This window comes from Aulonocara stuartgranti (genome assembly GCF_965226115.1).
Source record: "Aulonocara stuartgranti genome assembly, chromosome: 13".
NCBI lineage: Eukaryota > Metazoa > Chordata > Actinopteri > Cichliformes > Cichlidae > Aulonocara > Aulonocara stuartgranti.
In genome coordinates, this window is record NC_138949.1 from 17,254,532 (window position 1) to 17,269,374 (window position 14,843).

The 14,843-nt window shown below is 42.3% G+C and overlaps 1 protein-coding gene across 2 annotated transcripts; it reads right to left on the reverse strand.

Moving 5' to 3' along the window:
* Positions 1 to 1,868: 1,868 nt before the first annotated feature.
* pprc1 (PPARG related coactivator 1) lies at positions 1,869 to 11,518 on the reverse strand. 2 transcript variants are annotated; one of them, XM_082557275.1, is made up of 14 exons: positions 11,349 to 11,518; positions 9,354 to 9,440; positions 9,068 to 9,217; positions 8,815 to 8,889; positions 6,654 to 8,727; positions 5,647 to 5,700; positions 4,798 to 4,858; positions 4,475 to 4,542; positions 3,643 to 4,360; positions 3,364 to 3,552; positions 3,182 to 3,260; positions 2,982 to 3,103; positions 2,513 to 2,664; positions 1,869 to 2,401 (listed from the first exon to the last, which is right to left on the reverse strand). In XM_082557275.1, exons 1-14 carry the CDS (start codon positions 11,427 to 11,429, stop codon positions 2,301 to 2,303), a joined length of 4,011 nt encoding a protein of 1,336 aa, XP_082413401.1. In that variant the 5' UTR covers positions 11,430 to 11,518; the 3' UTR covers positions 1,869 to 2,300. The 2 variants fall into 2 exon arrangements, with proteins under 2 accessions (XP_082413401.1, XP_082413400.1); XM_082557274.1 differs by having other exon boundaries at positions 4,475 to 4,545.
* Positions 11,519 to 14,843: the final 3,325 nt, after the last annotated feature.

Genomic DNA, 14,843 nt, shown 5'->3' on the forward strand with positions numbered 1-14,843 from the left:
CGAGTTTTCACAATATCCGGGGGGTGAGTCCAAAGATTAGGTCAACTAGTCAGGACAAAAAAATAAATTCAATGGCCCTGAATAGATTTGTACATGTTTTTTACACAGTCATTGATGCTAGCCAAGAAAAGTTAATGAAAGAATTGCATAAAGAGTAAAAAAAAAAAAAAAAAAAGAGTATCAAAAGGAATATAACAAATGATTAAAATAGTGGGTAGCTGTTATATCAAGATCCCTCTCCTATCAGCATTTATAATAAATAGCAATAAAACAAACAAGTAGCTAACAATAAACAAATCTAAAAATGCCAACTATACACATATTAAAGCTTTATACAGATGTGCAAGGTTGCTTTGAGGTATTGCACTTGTGTTGTGTGGTGGTGGTGTTTATGTGTGAGAGGTGCTGATGTGCGTGTTCAGTACAGCTGATGGCTTGTGGAAAAAAACTGGAACAGTGTGTTAGTGTGTGTTAGTCCTGGTTTGGCTGGACCTGTAGCATCTCCCTGAGGGCAGTGGTCAAACAGGTGGATGTAGGATGGGTGGAGTCTCTGCAGTAGTTAAATGCATATCTTGAAGACCTTAGTGCCATATTATCCTAATAAAGCACTTTGCTCTCAGGCTGCAGGCCTACATGTGGTTCGTGGAGTTTCTAAAAGTAGAACAGGAGGCACAGCTTTCAGCTATGGAAGCTCATTTCCACCACTGAAGAAAAATTTCCATCCGTAGTCAAGATTTCAGGTTATCGCAGTAGTTCGACTTACTCCGTTCTCTGAGAAAATAACTTGATATTTGAAGTAAGTTAGTTGAAATTTGGAATTATGGATGGGGTTCAAAGTATTACGTTTTGGTTCAGTGGTGGAAACAAACTTTCATATTTAGCTATCAGGCCCCTCTCCAGTGGAATCAGCTCCCAGTTCAGATTTAGGAGGCAGACACCCTCTGTACCCTTTAAATGTGGCTAAAACCTTTGTTTTTGATAAAGCTTACAGTTTGGGCTGGATCAGGTTAGGGTGCCATAGGCTTAGTATGCTGTAGCCCTTGCTGTGATGCGCTGTCACAGCACTTCGTGACAGTGCAGACTCATTAAATTGTTTGGGTTCTCTCCCCAATACAGTAAGATCTTTAACTTATGGTATAAAGTGACCTAAAAATGTAACTGAATAGAAAACTTTGCAGCACACACATTAAAAATATGACAAAATCCATGCAACAGGCTTATGGCAGTGTGACACCTAATATTAAACATGGCTCTTTTTCATTGGGGTAGTGCAGAAAGCTATGACAGGGAGAGAATTTCACCTTTTTAGAAAACACAATGATTACCACAGCAGGAAATGCTGGTTAAATCTCAAGTTTAACCAATGACATTAATAAGCACATTTAGCTGAACAGTTCTGGGGTTCTTTCATTTAGATCGTGGCTCAAAGAGTTGGCAGTTCGTCTTGTAACCGGCTCGAACCGTCTCGGTCGTTGTGTCCTTGGGCAAGACACTTCACGTACCGCCTACTGGTGATGGCCAGAGGGGCCGATGGCGCGATATGGCAGCCTCGCTTCTGTCAGTCTGCCCCAGGGCAGCTGTGGCTACAACCGTAGCTTGCCTCCACCAGTGTGTGAATGTGAGAGTGAATGAATAGTGGAATTGTACAGCGCTTTGAGGGCCCCAAAAAGCGCTATATTAATACAATCCATTATTATTTATACCAGCCCACTGGGACGCTTAGCAGAAATGAGCCACTGCTATTGTACTCAACTCTTTTCTTCTTCAGAATTACAAAACTTGAATTGATGAATTCACTCGGACCCTGAAACCAAAGCACCAAGTCTGAACCATCACATATTCCATGAAATTAACAATTACATCACAGAAAAATTATAAATTCAAATTTAATTAAAAACAGTGAGAGAAAAAAAAGAAAACTATTTTTCTTTTTTATTGAGGTCTGTAATACATTACAATGTAATACATCCTCCTCCCAATAATTAGGGAGCGCCATTCTACTTATTCCACCCTTTTAAAAACATTTCCCTCTCCATTCAATTCAAGTTCAATTGTACATTTAAATAAACTTTAAAAATTATTGTTGTATTTATTCCATTATTCAATTTTTTTGCCTCCTTTTGCTTTTTTCATTATAAATCTTCACTTCAATAGAAGGTGTTAGCTTGCAAAAACAACATTACAAAAAGAACAAAAAACAAATCCCTAATGCAACAGCTAAACTGTAAACAGTGTTGCAGGTGAGGAGCCATCGTCAGCTCTGAGGTAAATATCTGCTGCGTCCTGCTGCAGGCCTCTCGTTACCTCTTCTGATTCTGCTGGGCCTGCCTCAGTAAAGTGTCGAAGTCTAGTGCATGATACTTGCCTTTTGCAGGCGTTGGCTCGTACTCTCTACTCGAATCTGAAATGATTATAGAGACGGAATTGCATTAAAAATAAGAAGAGGAAAAAAAAAATAAAATCAAAGAGTTATGCAGAAACTTTTTTTGCATCTGGAAATTTAAAAGCATACCTAAGTCAGCATAGTTGCTCTGGCAGAACTGTCTCCTTCCACCGAAACAGAGATCAAACGGCAACTCGTCAGGCTTGCGCAGTTTACTTCCATTCTCAATCGCTGTGAAAGCATCCCTGGTGTTGTAATAAGTCACAAAGCCGTAGTTGTCCCTGTGGCAGATGACCAAAAGTTTAATTCCTCCTCATTTTTAGTTTGAGCAGAGAGGGCAGCAACAGGACTCGCACATAGCTTCAAGGTGTAACTTGCTTTTAAAAGAGCCACCTGGTGGTGATGCCAGGAAGCTCCAGTTATGAACAAGCCTGAATTTGCTTTAGCACTGTAGCTTGGCCTAAGAGGTCATAGACAAGACCAAGAAGGTTCAAAGACAGTGCAACTTTCTCATTTACAAAACCTTCCCAAAAGCTCTATGCTAAGAAAAAGTGGTGATGTAAGATGTTTGCATGTATAATACGAGGAGCTTACTTACCCATGGTCTCTAAAGTGCAGGGTACATTCTTCGATCTCGCCAAAATAGGAGAAGCGCTCTTTTAGTTCTTTTTGGGTCATCGTTCCCCGGATTTTACCAACGTAAACAACGCGGCGCTCCTCCTGGAAGAGAGTCCATCAGTTTTACATCATAACTACTGGAATCATTTCACTTAATTATACCTAGAATAATTAACTTACAATGGCTTTCTCCTTGCGTCTCTTCACCTCTTCCGCATTTGGCTTTGGAGCATGACCATAGCTGGGCCGATATGAGGGACTGAAGAAGAAAAGATGAAGCCTTTACTCGTCATTTCAAGGTTTCTCAAAGTATATGTAGGGCACAAATGAAACGGCTACCAAGAGAAGTCACAGTACTGTACCTGTACAATTGTCTGCCTTTACTCCACTGATCCCGTCTTTGAGGGGACCGAGATCGTGACCTGGAGCGACTCCAAGAGCCAGAACGAGAAGAAGAATAGGAATACCTTCTCCTTCTGGGAGGAGAGCGGGACACAGAAGGCTGATAGGAGGAACGGGACGAGGAGCTGGAACTGCTCTGGTGACGATACCTAAAAATCAAAAAGAAGGAAAAGGGAAATCATTACACATCAGTGAAGAGGTTTAATGCATCTGAATCAAACACATGTTTTGGGACAAACCTTTTCTTTGTTGGAGAGTGTGATCTAGACCGAGATCTAGAAGAATCGGAGTCTGACTCTGAACAGCTGGACATTGGACTGGGAGAATGATGTGATCTTTTTCTAGACCGACCTCTGGGCCTCTCTTCAGAACTACATCTGGGGCTGGGTGTGCGAGAAGCAGCATGGCGACGGTATGACCTTCCCAACGGACCTCTCCTCGGGCTCCTTTCCTTCAATTCAGTCTCTGGCCGAGTAGGAGAAGCATCTGGAGTCTCCATAACAGAGCTTTCGTCCAACCTATTTGCCTTGGGCTCCAGGGGCTTCACTGGACAAACTTGTGTTTTGGTTAAAACCGCCTGATTTATGGTAGATTGGAGAGATGATGCCAGGGCAGCTGGGGTTGTTTGTGTAGTGGTTGGAGTATGTTGCCTGATGGGTTTAATGGTGATAAAGGACTGCTGTTTAATATTCCAACGCTTGCCTGGCTCTGCAGTGGGAGTGCCTTTGTTGGGAAGGCAATAGTCATGATCCATGCACGCCAAATCGGGGGCTACAGTGGCAGCAGCGAGCGTGGGTTTGCTACGTGGCCTGACTGAGGGCAGAGGCCGAGCTTCTATCTGGATAACTTTGGAGGGGCTCGACTTGGAGGCTTCGGAGGCTTTGCTCTTCCCAAGCAGTGCCACAGCTGCCAGGGGTTTCCACATTTGATGAGGAGGAGTGGCTGGAGGTGTCAGAGCTGAAGCAGAGGGAAATATCATGAGTACTTCAGACTTCTGTATACACTGACATAAATGAAGCATTTGAGCAGACAAAACATCTCTAAATTAATCAAGTCAAAATGCTCATTTACCTGCAGTGCTTGAGATGTCACTAGCTTTTACACGTTCCACAACAGACTTCTCTGGAACCAGTTCGACACTGCTGAGCAAGCACAGGCGTATGTTAGTATATCAGCGGTAAACAGCGTAGGTCAAACCTCGGTGGTCTTCAGCCCAACCCGAGATGGCCCTTAGTGCTGCCAGGCACTGGCAGGATTTGCGGTAGGTCTTGGCATGAGGTGGGCTTGGACCACCTCCTCACATACACAATCTGTCACACAAATCAAACGGTTTTCACTCTCACAGACAGTTACTCACTCACACAGAGCAGCGTCAGGGCTGTAGGGTAACTCACCTCGAGTTTCCTACAGCTGCTGCTCTACCAGAGACCTCCGACACACATTGCTCCTCTTTGGCTGAAGGGGGAAGGAATAGAAAAGTTAGTGCATCGGTGCACAAAGTGAGGTTAAAAACTCTCAGTGGAAATGTTTTTAGTACAGGGCTTATTTTCCATAGGACTGAAAATAGTCAGCAGCTACATAAAGCGCATTTAAAAAAAACAAAACAAAACAAAAACAAACCCAAACACTTGACATAAGTCAGGCCTTGTACATCCACCCAAACAAAGACAGAAGGGCTCGAGTTAAATGGATTTGCAGACGGGGCAGAATTCCAGTAGCTGAGCAGACAAGTGCACAGAGCAGCTTCTCTGGCCCCTGCAGCATCCATCTCTCTTAAAGGGGAATGTTACAGTTAAAAACAGAGATGCCCCACTATCTTTGAATTTAAACAAACGGCTTGATTAGAAACACAAGCTTGGAATTCACCCATTTACCATAGTAACAGACCAACTACAAGGCGGTTCTTGTATGTGATTTGCAAACTAAAGGAAAGTTCATGCATGAACCCCTGTTAAGCACACATCTCCTGAAGTCAATCACAACTCCTACCCACTAATCCACTACTGCTAACCAAAGATGGGGCTGCAAGCTTGCATACTACATTGCACCATTACAAAACCAGGAAAACTGATCCTCTGACCACATTTAGCTTGGTACTTCACTATGTGACACACGGAGCTACTGGCCTAAACACCCATCTAATTATAATTCAAGGAAGTAAAATAAATCCGAGTGTGCAAAACGTTCAAACGAAACCTCTGAGATGGAGTGGATACAGAGAAAACTGAAGCATTATTAATTACCTTGGGTTTCCTCAAACTGCTCCAGTAAACTGGTCAGATCAGCAGCTTCAATACCTGTAAATAAAGGTCATTATGTGATTATAACAGAATGATGCTCATTTAAAGGCAAACTGCAGAGCTTTTTATTTTCTCTCATAGATATACTGCCAGCAATAGTGGATGCTCAAACAGTTTAATAACGTCAACATGTGTAAGTAAACCCAAATGATCAGGCTTCAGACACTTTGTTCTACTCGTGGCTCTGAATGAATTCACTGATAGTGGACATCATTAATATGGCCATCTCCACCTGGGGTGTGAGCACAGAAGCTCCACCCACCTGCTGTTCAAAGCTGTTGTTTACAAGAAGCAGCCAATCAGAAGAAAGCTGGCTTAAAGGGAGAGTGACCTTGACGATTCAGGAGTTAAAACTGCTCATTTTAAAAATCAGAGTGTGAAAGATTGAACTGAAGCCTACTTTAAGCATTATTTAGAGCTGTAGTTAAGCAGAGGCCAAAAACATGGCACTTTAAATGGGCAAAAAAGCCCCCCTTAAACTATTACATGTACTATAATGCAGTACACAAAAGCTCTTTTCACAGTAACACTCAAACTGAGCAGAACTACAGCGGTACAGAGAATAGACTGGACACAGGACAAAGGCTCAGCTGAAAACGTGACAGCCAGGAAACAGATTATTGTACGTAACAGTCCTGAAGAGCACAAATGGGTCGATTTTTAAAGTGACACTGTGCATTTTCCTGCTTTCTAACAGTAGACAATTTATAATTTCTAATATTGGATTCTTGCACATCAGCCTGCCACTGGAGCAGATTAAGCACAGTGAGTTCAAGTCAGCAAAGCTGTGGCACTGACAACAGTTTATAGCATATCAGTGAATTACTCTTGTCAAAGAAAGATAATACTTAAAAACAAAAAAGGAAAGAAGAGAAGAGAAGGTATGAGAATGTTTCTACTCCTAAAAACAAACTAAAGCTTTTAAAACACAAGTTTAACTTTAAGCTCACCTATTTCACTTGTGAATGCTTCAATCAGCTCCTGTGTGGAACTCTTTGCTCTTTGGGCTTCCACTGGTGTTGTGGGTGTTTCTTTAGTTTCAGCAACAACTGGTTTTGTTTTTAGACTCTGGGAGTTCGAGAGACTAGCAGCTGGAGTGGAACACAGCTGGGTACCATCAGCTGTGGATTTGGAGGACTTGCTATCAGACGCAATGGTGATATTTAAGGAAGTGAGAGCAGTGACCTCAGGCACTTTCTGGGAAACCACAGTGGTCTTCTGGGGGACACTGGGAAGAGATCCAGTAGCAGCAGTGGGTTTTATTTCATCTGTAGTGGTTTTAAGAGTGGTCTTGGTGAGCTCTTCACACTTAGATACAGGCTGAGAGATGGGGACTCCATCTACTCCATCCATCCCTCCTGAAAGAGCAGGAGAACATTTCCCATCTACTGAAGATGCGAGCTGAGTGTTAGGAGCCCCAAAGTTTTTAGGCACATTAGGTGCTGCAAGCTGAGTAGTGATGTTTTGGGGCATGGCTGAATCTTTAACTACATTAGGGACCAGAACAGGATTTTTCTGAGGCAGACTGGGCGGTTCGGGTGTTTGTTGGGGTTTAGGAATTGAAGTAGCAGGTGAAACCTTGCTGGAAGGGGCAACCATGTAGGCAGGTGGAGCCAGCAGTGCCTCGGGGGTCGGTGGTGCACATGGTCCTCTTGGTTGCCACGCAGGTTTGACCTCCTCCACCTCCTTTTTTGCCGGCTGGGTGATGGGACGTCGAGGATCCTTGGGGCTTGGGTCAGGCAGGCAGGGAATAGGGGGAAGCTCTTTGGGAAGCTCTGGGAGGCTAGGCCACTTGGTGCTATTGTTGCGTTGCTTTTCCACTGGAGCAGGCCTTTTCTGTTGTCTAAGCCGTCTATACTCCTCTAAACTAAGTGCTTTGGGTTTGGGCTCTGGGACTGCCGGAGCCACGGGAGGGACAGCCTCACTAGCACTCAGCATCACCTCGCGAGTCACAGAGATGGGAGCAGCTGTCGGGATCTCTGAAGACACCGGAGAGAGGGAAACAGGGGGAGCTGCTAATACATTCACGAGCTCAGTGGGGGCTTGGACTGGCTGTTGTGAAGCTTCACTGGGATCCTGAGAACTCATTGTTGTGGGTGTATACCTGTCTTCACTCTTCCCAGGTTTAGCACTTAACAGCACTGTGTCCTGTCTAGAGGACAGAGATTTAACTTTAGTTTGTTGCACAGTCACTTCACTGATTACTGCTGTAGTGGAGGTCTGAGGTTGAGTTTCAGTTTGGCATAGCTCTTTTTCTTTAGGTTTTACCAGCGATGGAACTTGGGTTGAGGCAGCAGGAACTTTTGGGAGTTTTTGTTTCTTTTCTTCTTTGACAGATTTTCTTTTGGGCTCTTTGGGCAGTTCCTGTGCTGCATTTCTTATGGTGCCACTCCGAAGGACTCTTCCTTCCACAAGATAAGGATGAGACTGTTGCTTGCATTTCTTTTTCTTTTTCCTCCTGGATGGACTTTTCTCTTTAATTTCTTCCATTTGGCTCTTAACGGTCTTCTCATCTTTTACATCTAAACACACTCCTGTTATTTCTGGGGATGTGATTTTCATGGGTGCCTCGTTGACCGTTACATCGTCTTCGTCATCAACAACTATATGCTCTGAACTGTCTTCTGCTTCATCTGAAACTTTCTGCTCTTTTTCTGAAAGCTGCTCTTTAACTGGTAGATTTATGTCTGGGATGGCCAGGATGGGTTCTCCATTTTCCCCCCGGTCCACAACCTCAAGCACTATGCCTCCTTCCGGCATAATCTGTTCCCCTGCCTCATTCTCCACACATACCGACAAGCAGTAGGGTTGGATATGCCTGACCAGGTCGCCCAGGCTAATCGAGACACCGTCTTCATTTGTCTGTTCCAAGGTAAGAGGATGTAGGAAGGACAGAGCCTCCCAGTCTAACAGGTCAGCGTCAGGACATGAGTCAAGCCCAACTGGGCTCAGCGTGAGGGAGCTGTCTTCCTCTTCCTCCCCATCACTCCTCTGCATAGAGTTTTTCTGTATCCTAGGGAGGCTCTGAGTATAAATGGGAACATAACTATCTGGTTAAAATCTGCCTACAGTACAAGATTATTTACATTACTATAAATAGGAAGACGCTACCTTTCCAGTTGATAAAGGCCTAGATGGTGCGTCTTTCTCTGTAGGGGAACGTGATAAACCCAGTAATTTCCTGAGCTAGAGAGTGAACAAGAAAAAAAATACTGATGTTAACTTTAACAAACTAGCAAACAGGTATGTTCAGAATAACAGAGATTAGCAGAGCGTTCCACTCTGTCCTGTGCTCAAAGATCAGATTGGGGAATGTTGAGAGCAGAGATAATTTCAGACACATGTACAACTGCTGGGCACTAACCGGAGACTGTTCCCTGCCCCTTTGACCTGACAGCAGGTCTGAGTCAGGCAGTATGTCAAACGGAGACAGGTTCTCATCTTCTACATTGTCAAGAATCTCCGTCAAGGCTGTTAGCAGCGTGGCTTCGTTGTCATCATCTAGGACTTTGGACTATATAAAGGATCAAAACAAACAATTAGGTCAGAGTCTGGGACATTAGGTAGTGTAATATACAGAGCTTACAATACTGTATAACTCCTTGAAGTTGATGAAAACGTAATACTACACAATGTGAAGTTAGTCTTGCCTCTATTGTCGGTGTGTCCTCAAAGAAGGACAGATTTAAGCAGCTTTGAAGGGCCTCCAGAGTTTCTCCGGAGCTCAGCTCATCAGTCTAAAGAGGGGGAGAGCAAACAAATGTCAAATCTGAAATAAGCAGTCAAATCAATAACTAACTGTTGCTTTAAAATGAAAGAAAGAAACAAACCCATAAATGCACAAGTGAAAAAAAGAACTTCCACATTCCTCCAAACCTTTCAAGGCGAGGCACCATTGCAGTGTCACTAATGGACCACTGGGCTGCCTCACCATCACGAGTGGACTTGTGTCATTTCAAAAAACCACATAAAGAACAGTGTGCACAAAAGGTAAACAGAGAAACAGGTCAAGAAATCTCATTCATTCATTTTCATGGCCGTGGCTCAAGTGAGGCATTTATAAACAAGAGCCTGAAAAGGAAACCTCAGCGGGCAAAGGAGGGCACATGTTTTTAATTCCAACTTGCAGGAGGAGGAAAAACAAAATAGCAGAGGCTATTCTGTACATAAACACAACTGGATCTGCTTTACAATTAATATAAATGTATGATGAATTAAAAAAAAGAAAAAGAAAAGAAAAGAAAAAATCCTGAATCATTACTTAAATTATGCACATACTAGTAGCATGTTCTGTGAATACCAAGACCAGTTTGACCAGTGTAAAACGTATTAGCATGCGCTTTGATATAATGTTGGCTGACTTGGCGTAAAACTAATCTTCGGGTAATCTTCCAGAACCATAAACATGGCAATAACTTCTACAAACGGGCCCTCCTATCACTGGAAACATAACCGACAAAATTAACTTAATGTCGCCATGCAGTGGTCTAACAGAGCCCCACGTGTTTCTATCTACACATGCACACAGCGTGCAGACATGTTTGATCTTCGCCTCACCCCGTCCAACGACAGGCCACCCAAACCCACGTGTTGCACTACAACAAACCAGAAGCAGGGCCTTCAGCTCTTCTTCCACTGCTGGCTTAAATTCATGCGACTAAAAAGCAAAAATCTTCACTTTAATGCACAAATTAACACGTCAACGTGTTAACAAAACCACAGTTCGCGGACTCCGAGGGAACGGCTTGTGAGCTTTAATTTGACTGTCTCTCGTGCGCATGTGTGGGGGAATCCAACATGTGATCCCCCACTGAACCACATGTGTACACAGAGTTAAGTTTGAATGAAAACTTGCATATAACAGCAGTGCCAGTGTGAGTATGAGTACGTACAATGTTAGATATAAAACAGCATCATCATCATCATCCCTGAGCTGTTGACACTTTACTGCAGAATGATAGGGCAAAGCATGTAAACTACACAGCTAAATTAATAAAGCATCAGATCAACTGTCGAGCAAATAACTCTGTTTACAAAACACTTATTTCAGTGGTTATTATATACACACTATATTGTATTAAGTTGAAGGACTGTAAAATAATCGGGCAGGGTTAATGCGATTTTTATTGCCACGTGTGTATCTGTGGATGAAGAGCAAGACTATCGGGTAAAAAGTGCAGCAAATGAGATTAAAAGCGTAATATTGATATCATCTACACAACTGGAGGCAATATCAGGCCAACTACTGATAACACTGCACAACTGTCACGATGATATTTAACCGCTTGTTGGCTTTATGTCAGAGAAACCTGCCTCGTTCACTTAGCCAGCCAGCCAGCCGGCCAGCCAAGCTACACTGACTCACCAGCTAGCGTTACCAAACGTCCATGAATACAAGAAAATTTAACCAGCGAGCATTATTTATCAAAACATGAGACCACGGAGTCATAAAGCTGCAACAATCACTAAATAAGATGCGCCTTTTCAGTGAGTTATAGTTGTTATGCTACAGTTGCATCCACGTGTCACTTTCTCGTGCACAGTACATCCCGTACAGATGAGCACTCTGCCCCCCAAAAGTCACCCAAACACTACTAACAGTGGACCCAGATGCTAGGAAATAAAGAATAAAACATTTTCGTTACCTCGTCTAGTGTATCCAAAGGGAAAAAGTCCATATTGCACGCTGTTAAAGTCTCCTCGCCTGTTCCCCACCGCGCCGCCATCTTGGAGGTCTACTCCCTGCCCAGACTCGTTTCAGAATGAAAAGTAATGAATCAGAGGTGCACGCAGACCGGCTGGAGACACGTGGTGCAGCATTCCCGGCAAAATGACGCAGAGGGGGTCAGGGGTTGAGCGGCCACGTTTCTTTGTAGTTCCTGTAGTTCCAAACTAGCTCGCTACCCACGTTTTCAGCCTCATGAATGAATAGTCAATAGTCAGTTGCTGATGTAGTCCAAAGTGCTACAATGTCTCTCTTTGCTACAAGAGAGATTTGGTACTTATGCGTCAAAGACAACGACGAAATAACAATGCCAAACTGTTTTTCTTTTTTCAGGCAGGTTTTAATCGGCCTTGTTTTTGCCAGTGAAGAATATCAGGTTATTATCAGGTTATTATCTCAAAATTTCAGCTTACTTACTGTGTATTTTTACATTTTTTGAAATATTTAATTGAAATTTTGAGATACTAACCTAAAATGCTGACTTACTGATGCACTGTTGATTCTCTATGTGCAGTTTTTAATTACAGCCTAAACAATATGAGTTTTGAGACCGATACCAATGCCAATATCTAGTATAATTTAAATATCATATATTGGCCTATATTTTTTTCTTTCTGACAGAAGAAACATAAACAGATTTCCCTAAACATTTGTTATGTATGGTTATTTACAAGCCTGTACTAAGATGTGGTGGTAATGTATTTGTGAATTACTTTGGATGACCTGGTTGTTGTTTGTGCCCTCTGGTGGACACACTGTGAAACAACATTGATAATATAGTTGAAGGGCAATTTTCCTGTCTCTCCTTTACTTTTAAAATTTTGATTTATAGGCCAAAGACGGTGGTATATTGGCAGAAAACTATTATTGGCCAATATATCAGTCGTGCTCTAGAATTTATGTTCCAATGGCCATAAGAATGAAGTTAATACAGATTATCCTTCAAAATAACTGCCCAAAATGACTAACCCAATCTGGGTTGGTCATATTGAGTAGCGGAAAACATTGCAGTTCAACCTGGCCTTTTGTTGAAATAATAGCTTATTATTCTTTCATTGCCTGTTTTTAATGATCTTTTTTGCTATGTTTTTTTTAAAATCAGGTTTTTAACATGGTTTACATTGCTATTAACCATGTTTTCATATTCTATTTTATTTTATTGTGACTATTCCTAGTTCTGACTTTGCTTGTCTGTCGTGTTTACACAGTATGGAGCATTAGAAAAATGAGAAACACCTGATTGAGAAATGACCCGAGGAGGAAGACAGAGGCATTGACCTAACCTGCAAATTCCTAAGATCTCGATTCAACTGAGCAACGACGGGATGCACCAGGACAAGCTTGATTAAGCGAGGCCCCATCCTTCACCCCACGTGTCCCAAACTATTTGTGTGATGTCTTTTAGCGTGCTGTTGGTAAGAATGCTTTCTCAAAGTAACCACATTAGTTTTGGACTGAACAGGTCAGCCACAATAAGGACGCCTCTCAAAATGGAAGACTTAAACATTTTACCAATGAGAGTTTGAAGATGTAGCAGTTTTATTTATCACAGAAGAGAATGCATCTGAAATACAGACAAACAGAGTAGCAAACCACAATGGAAGACCACAGAGTGTGCACATGTGTGCTTGTGGTTGGGCTCACCTTTAATCCATTTCTACCTTTGAGACACAGGGAATTGCCTATGGCTTTTCCTTGCCAATACAATAGGAATCCTAATGAGAAACACATCACCCCCACTTTTGTATTTGACCCAGTTTAATCTCTCCCTCTGTTTTGCCTATCTTCTTGTGCCTTTCATTTATTACTTCGCATGACAAAAGATTTCCACCATCGTCTTTTACTCACGTCACCAAAGCTCTGAGGGGAAGCACTATGTCTCTGCAGTGTGGTGTTTGGTTAGTCTGAGCGAGGTTGTCGCAGTGGTAATCTTTTGCGCAAACTTGATTTTGTACGTGGATTATTCTAAAGAGTGCGTTACAAAAACCATAACTCAAAATCAGAAAACAGAGTCTGACAAGAGCCCGTGACTTTACTGTAAAATCTTCATCAGTTGTGTGATTTGAGTGATTGTCCCCATCACTTGACCCAATATGTTACGTGCTATGTCGATAAAACATAGATGTAAATTACCTGCCGCTTTATTAGGTTATTTAGTCAATGACGTGTCAGCAGTGCAATGCATTTAGCCACGTAGACATGACTAAGATGACCTGCTGAAGTTCAAATCGAGCATCAGAATGGGAAGTAAGGTGATTTAAGCAGAAACAAGGTGCTGCTTAAAGATCAGGAGACTGACGCAAGAGTTTTCAGGAGCTTACCAAAGCTGGACAATAGAAGACTGGAAAATGTTGTCTGGTCTGATGAGTCTCAGTTTCTACTGCAGCATTTGGATGGTAGGGTCAGAATTTGGCATAAACAGCATGAGAGCATGGATCCATCCTGGTCACCTTACTACCACTTGACCATCCTTAAAAAGCTGCGGAGTACCTTAGCATTGATGCTGACCATGTTCAACTGTTTATATGTACCCAATTATCTTATGGCTACCCCCAGGAGGATAATGTGCCAAATTAAAGCTCAAATTACTTTCTTTAACATCCAACTGTGTGATGCTATCAGCAGCACCTTGTAAATCTATGCTGTGAAAAATGAGTAAAGGTGATCCAACCTGGCAAGATGTACCTAACAAAGTGGTAGATGAGTCTATTTAGGGAAAGATTGTTGTTCTTTTGCAGTGGCTGTGGTTAGCATATTTGATATTTGTGTCCATGTAAAAAAAAATGTTCACATTAAAACAGCAACATAAGTGCCCTCAAGTCCTGGAAAGCTCTCCCTACTTCCTTGTTTCCACGGTCACTGAAAGTAATTATAGGCTAAAACTGTGGGCGCCAGATGGGAAAGAAGCAAGAAACTGCATTTTAGCCACTGCCAACTGAACTGTTTGAAAAAACCCATATATATTAAGATCTTTTTATATTTGCTTGGAAACTCAACTGGAAATAATGTTCATTTTAGAAATGTTTGAGAGTCATTTAGGTTACCGTGTTGACTTCATGCCATGGGTTCTGTTTTTCAGTGTTAAACCAAACTTGAATTCACATATACTGAATCATGATTTGTTTCCCCTTGTAAGAGACCACTCAGCTAAAGGACATACAGACAGAGATACAACCTCAAAAACCCAAAACAAGAAAAATTATTTTACCGTGCTAACAAACTCAACCTATATACTAGCAGATTAAACCATTTTAAATGCAAAGGGGGAAAATACAGACCAAATGACTAAAATTAATTAAAATAAATCCTGTCAGCCCCAGACTGTGACAGCAGATGGTTCAGTCCATAATGATTTGCCTTTACATTACAACTAGCTCCACCCTCAATCTTGTTCTGCTAAAACTAGGAGGGACTG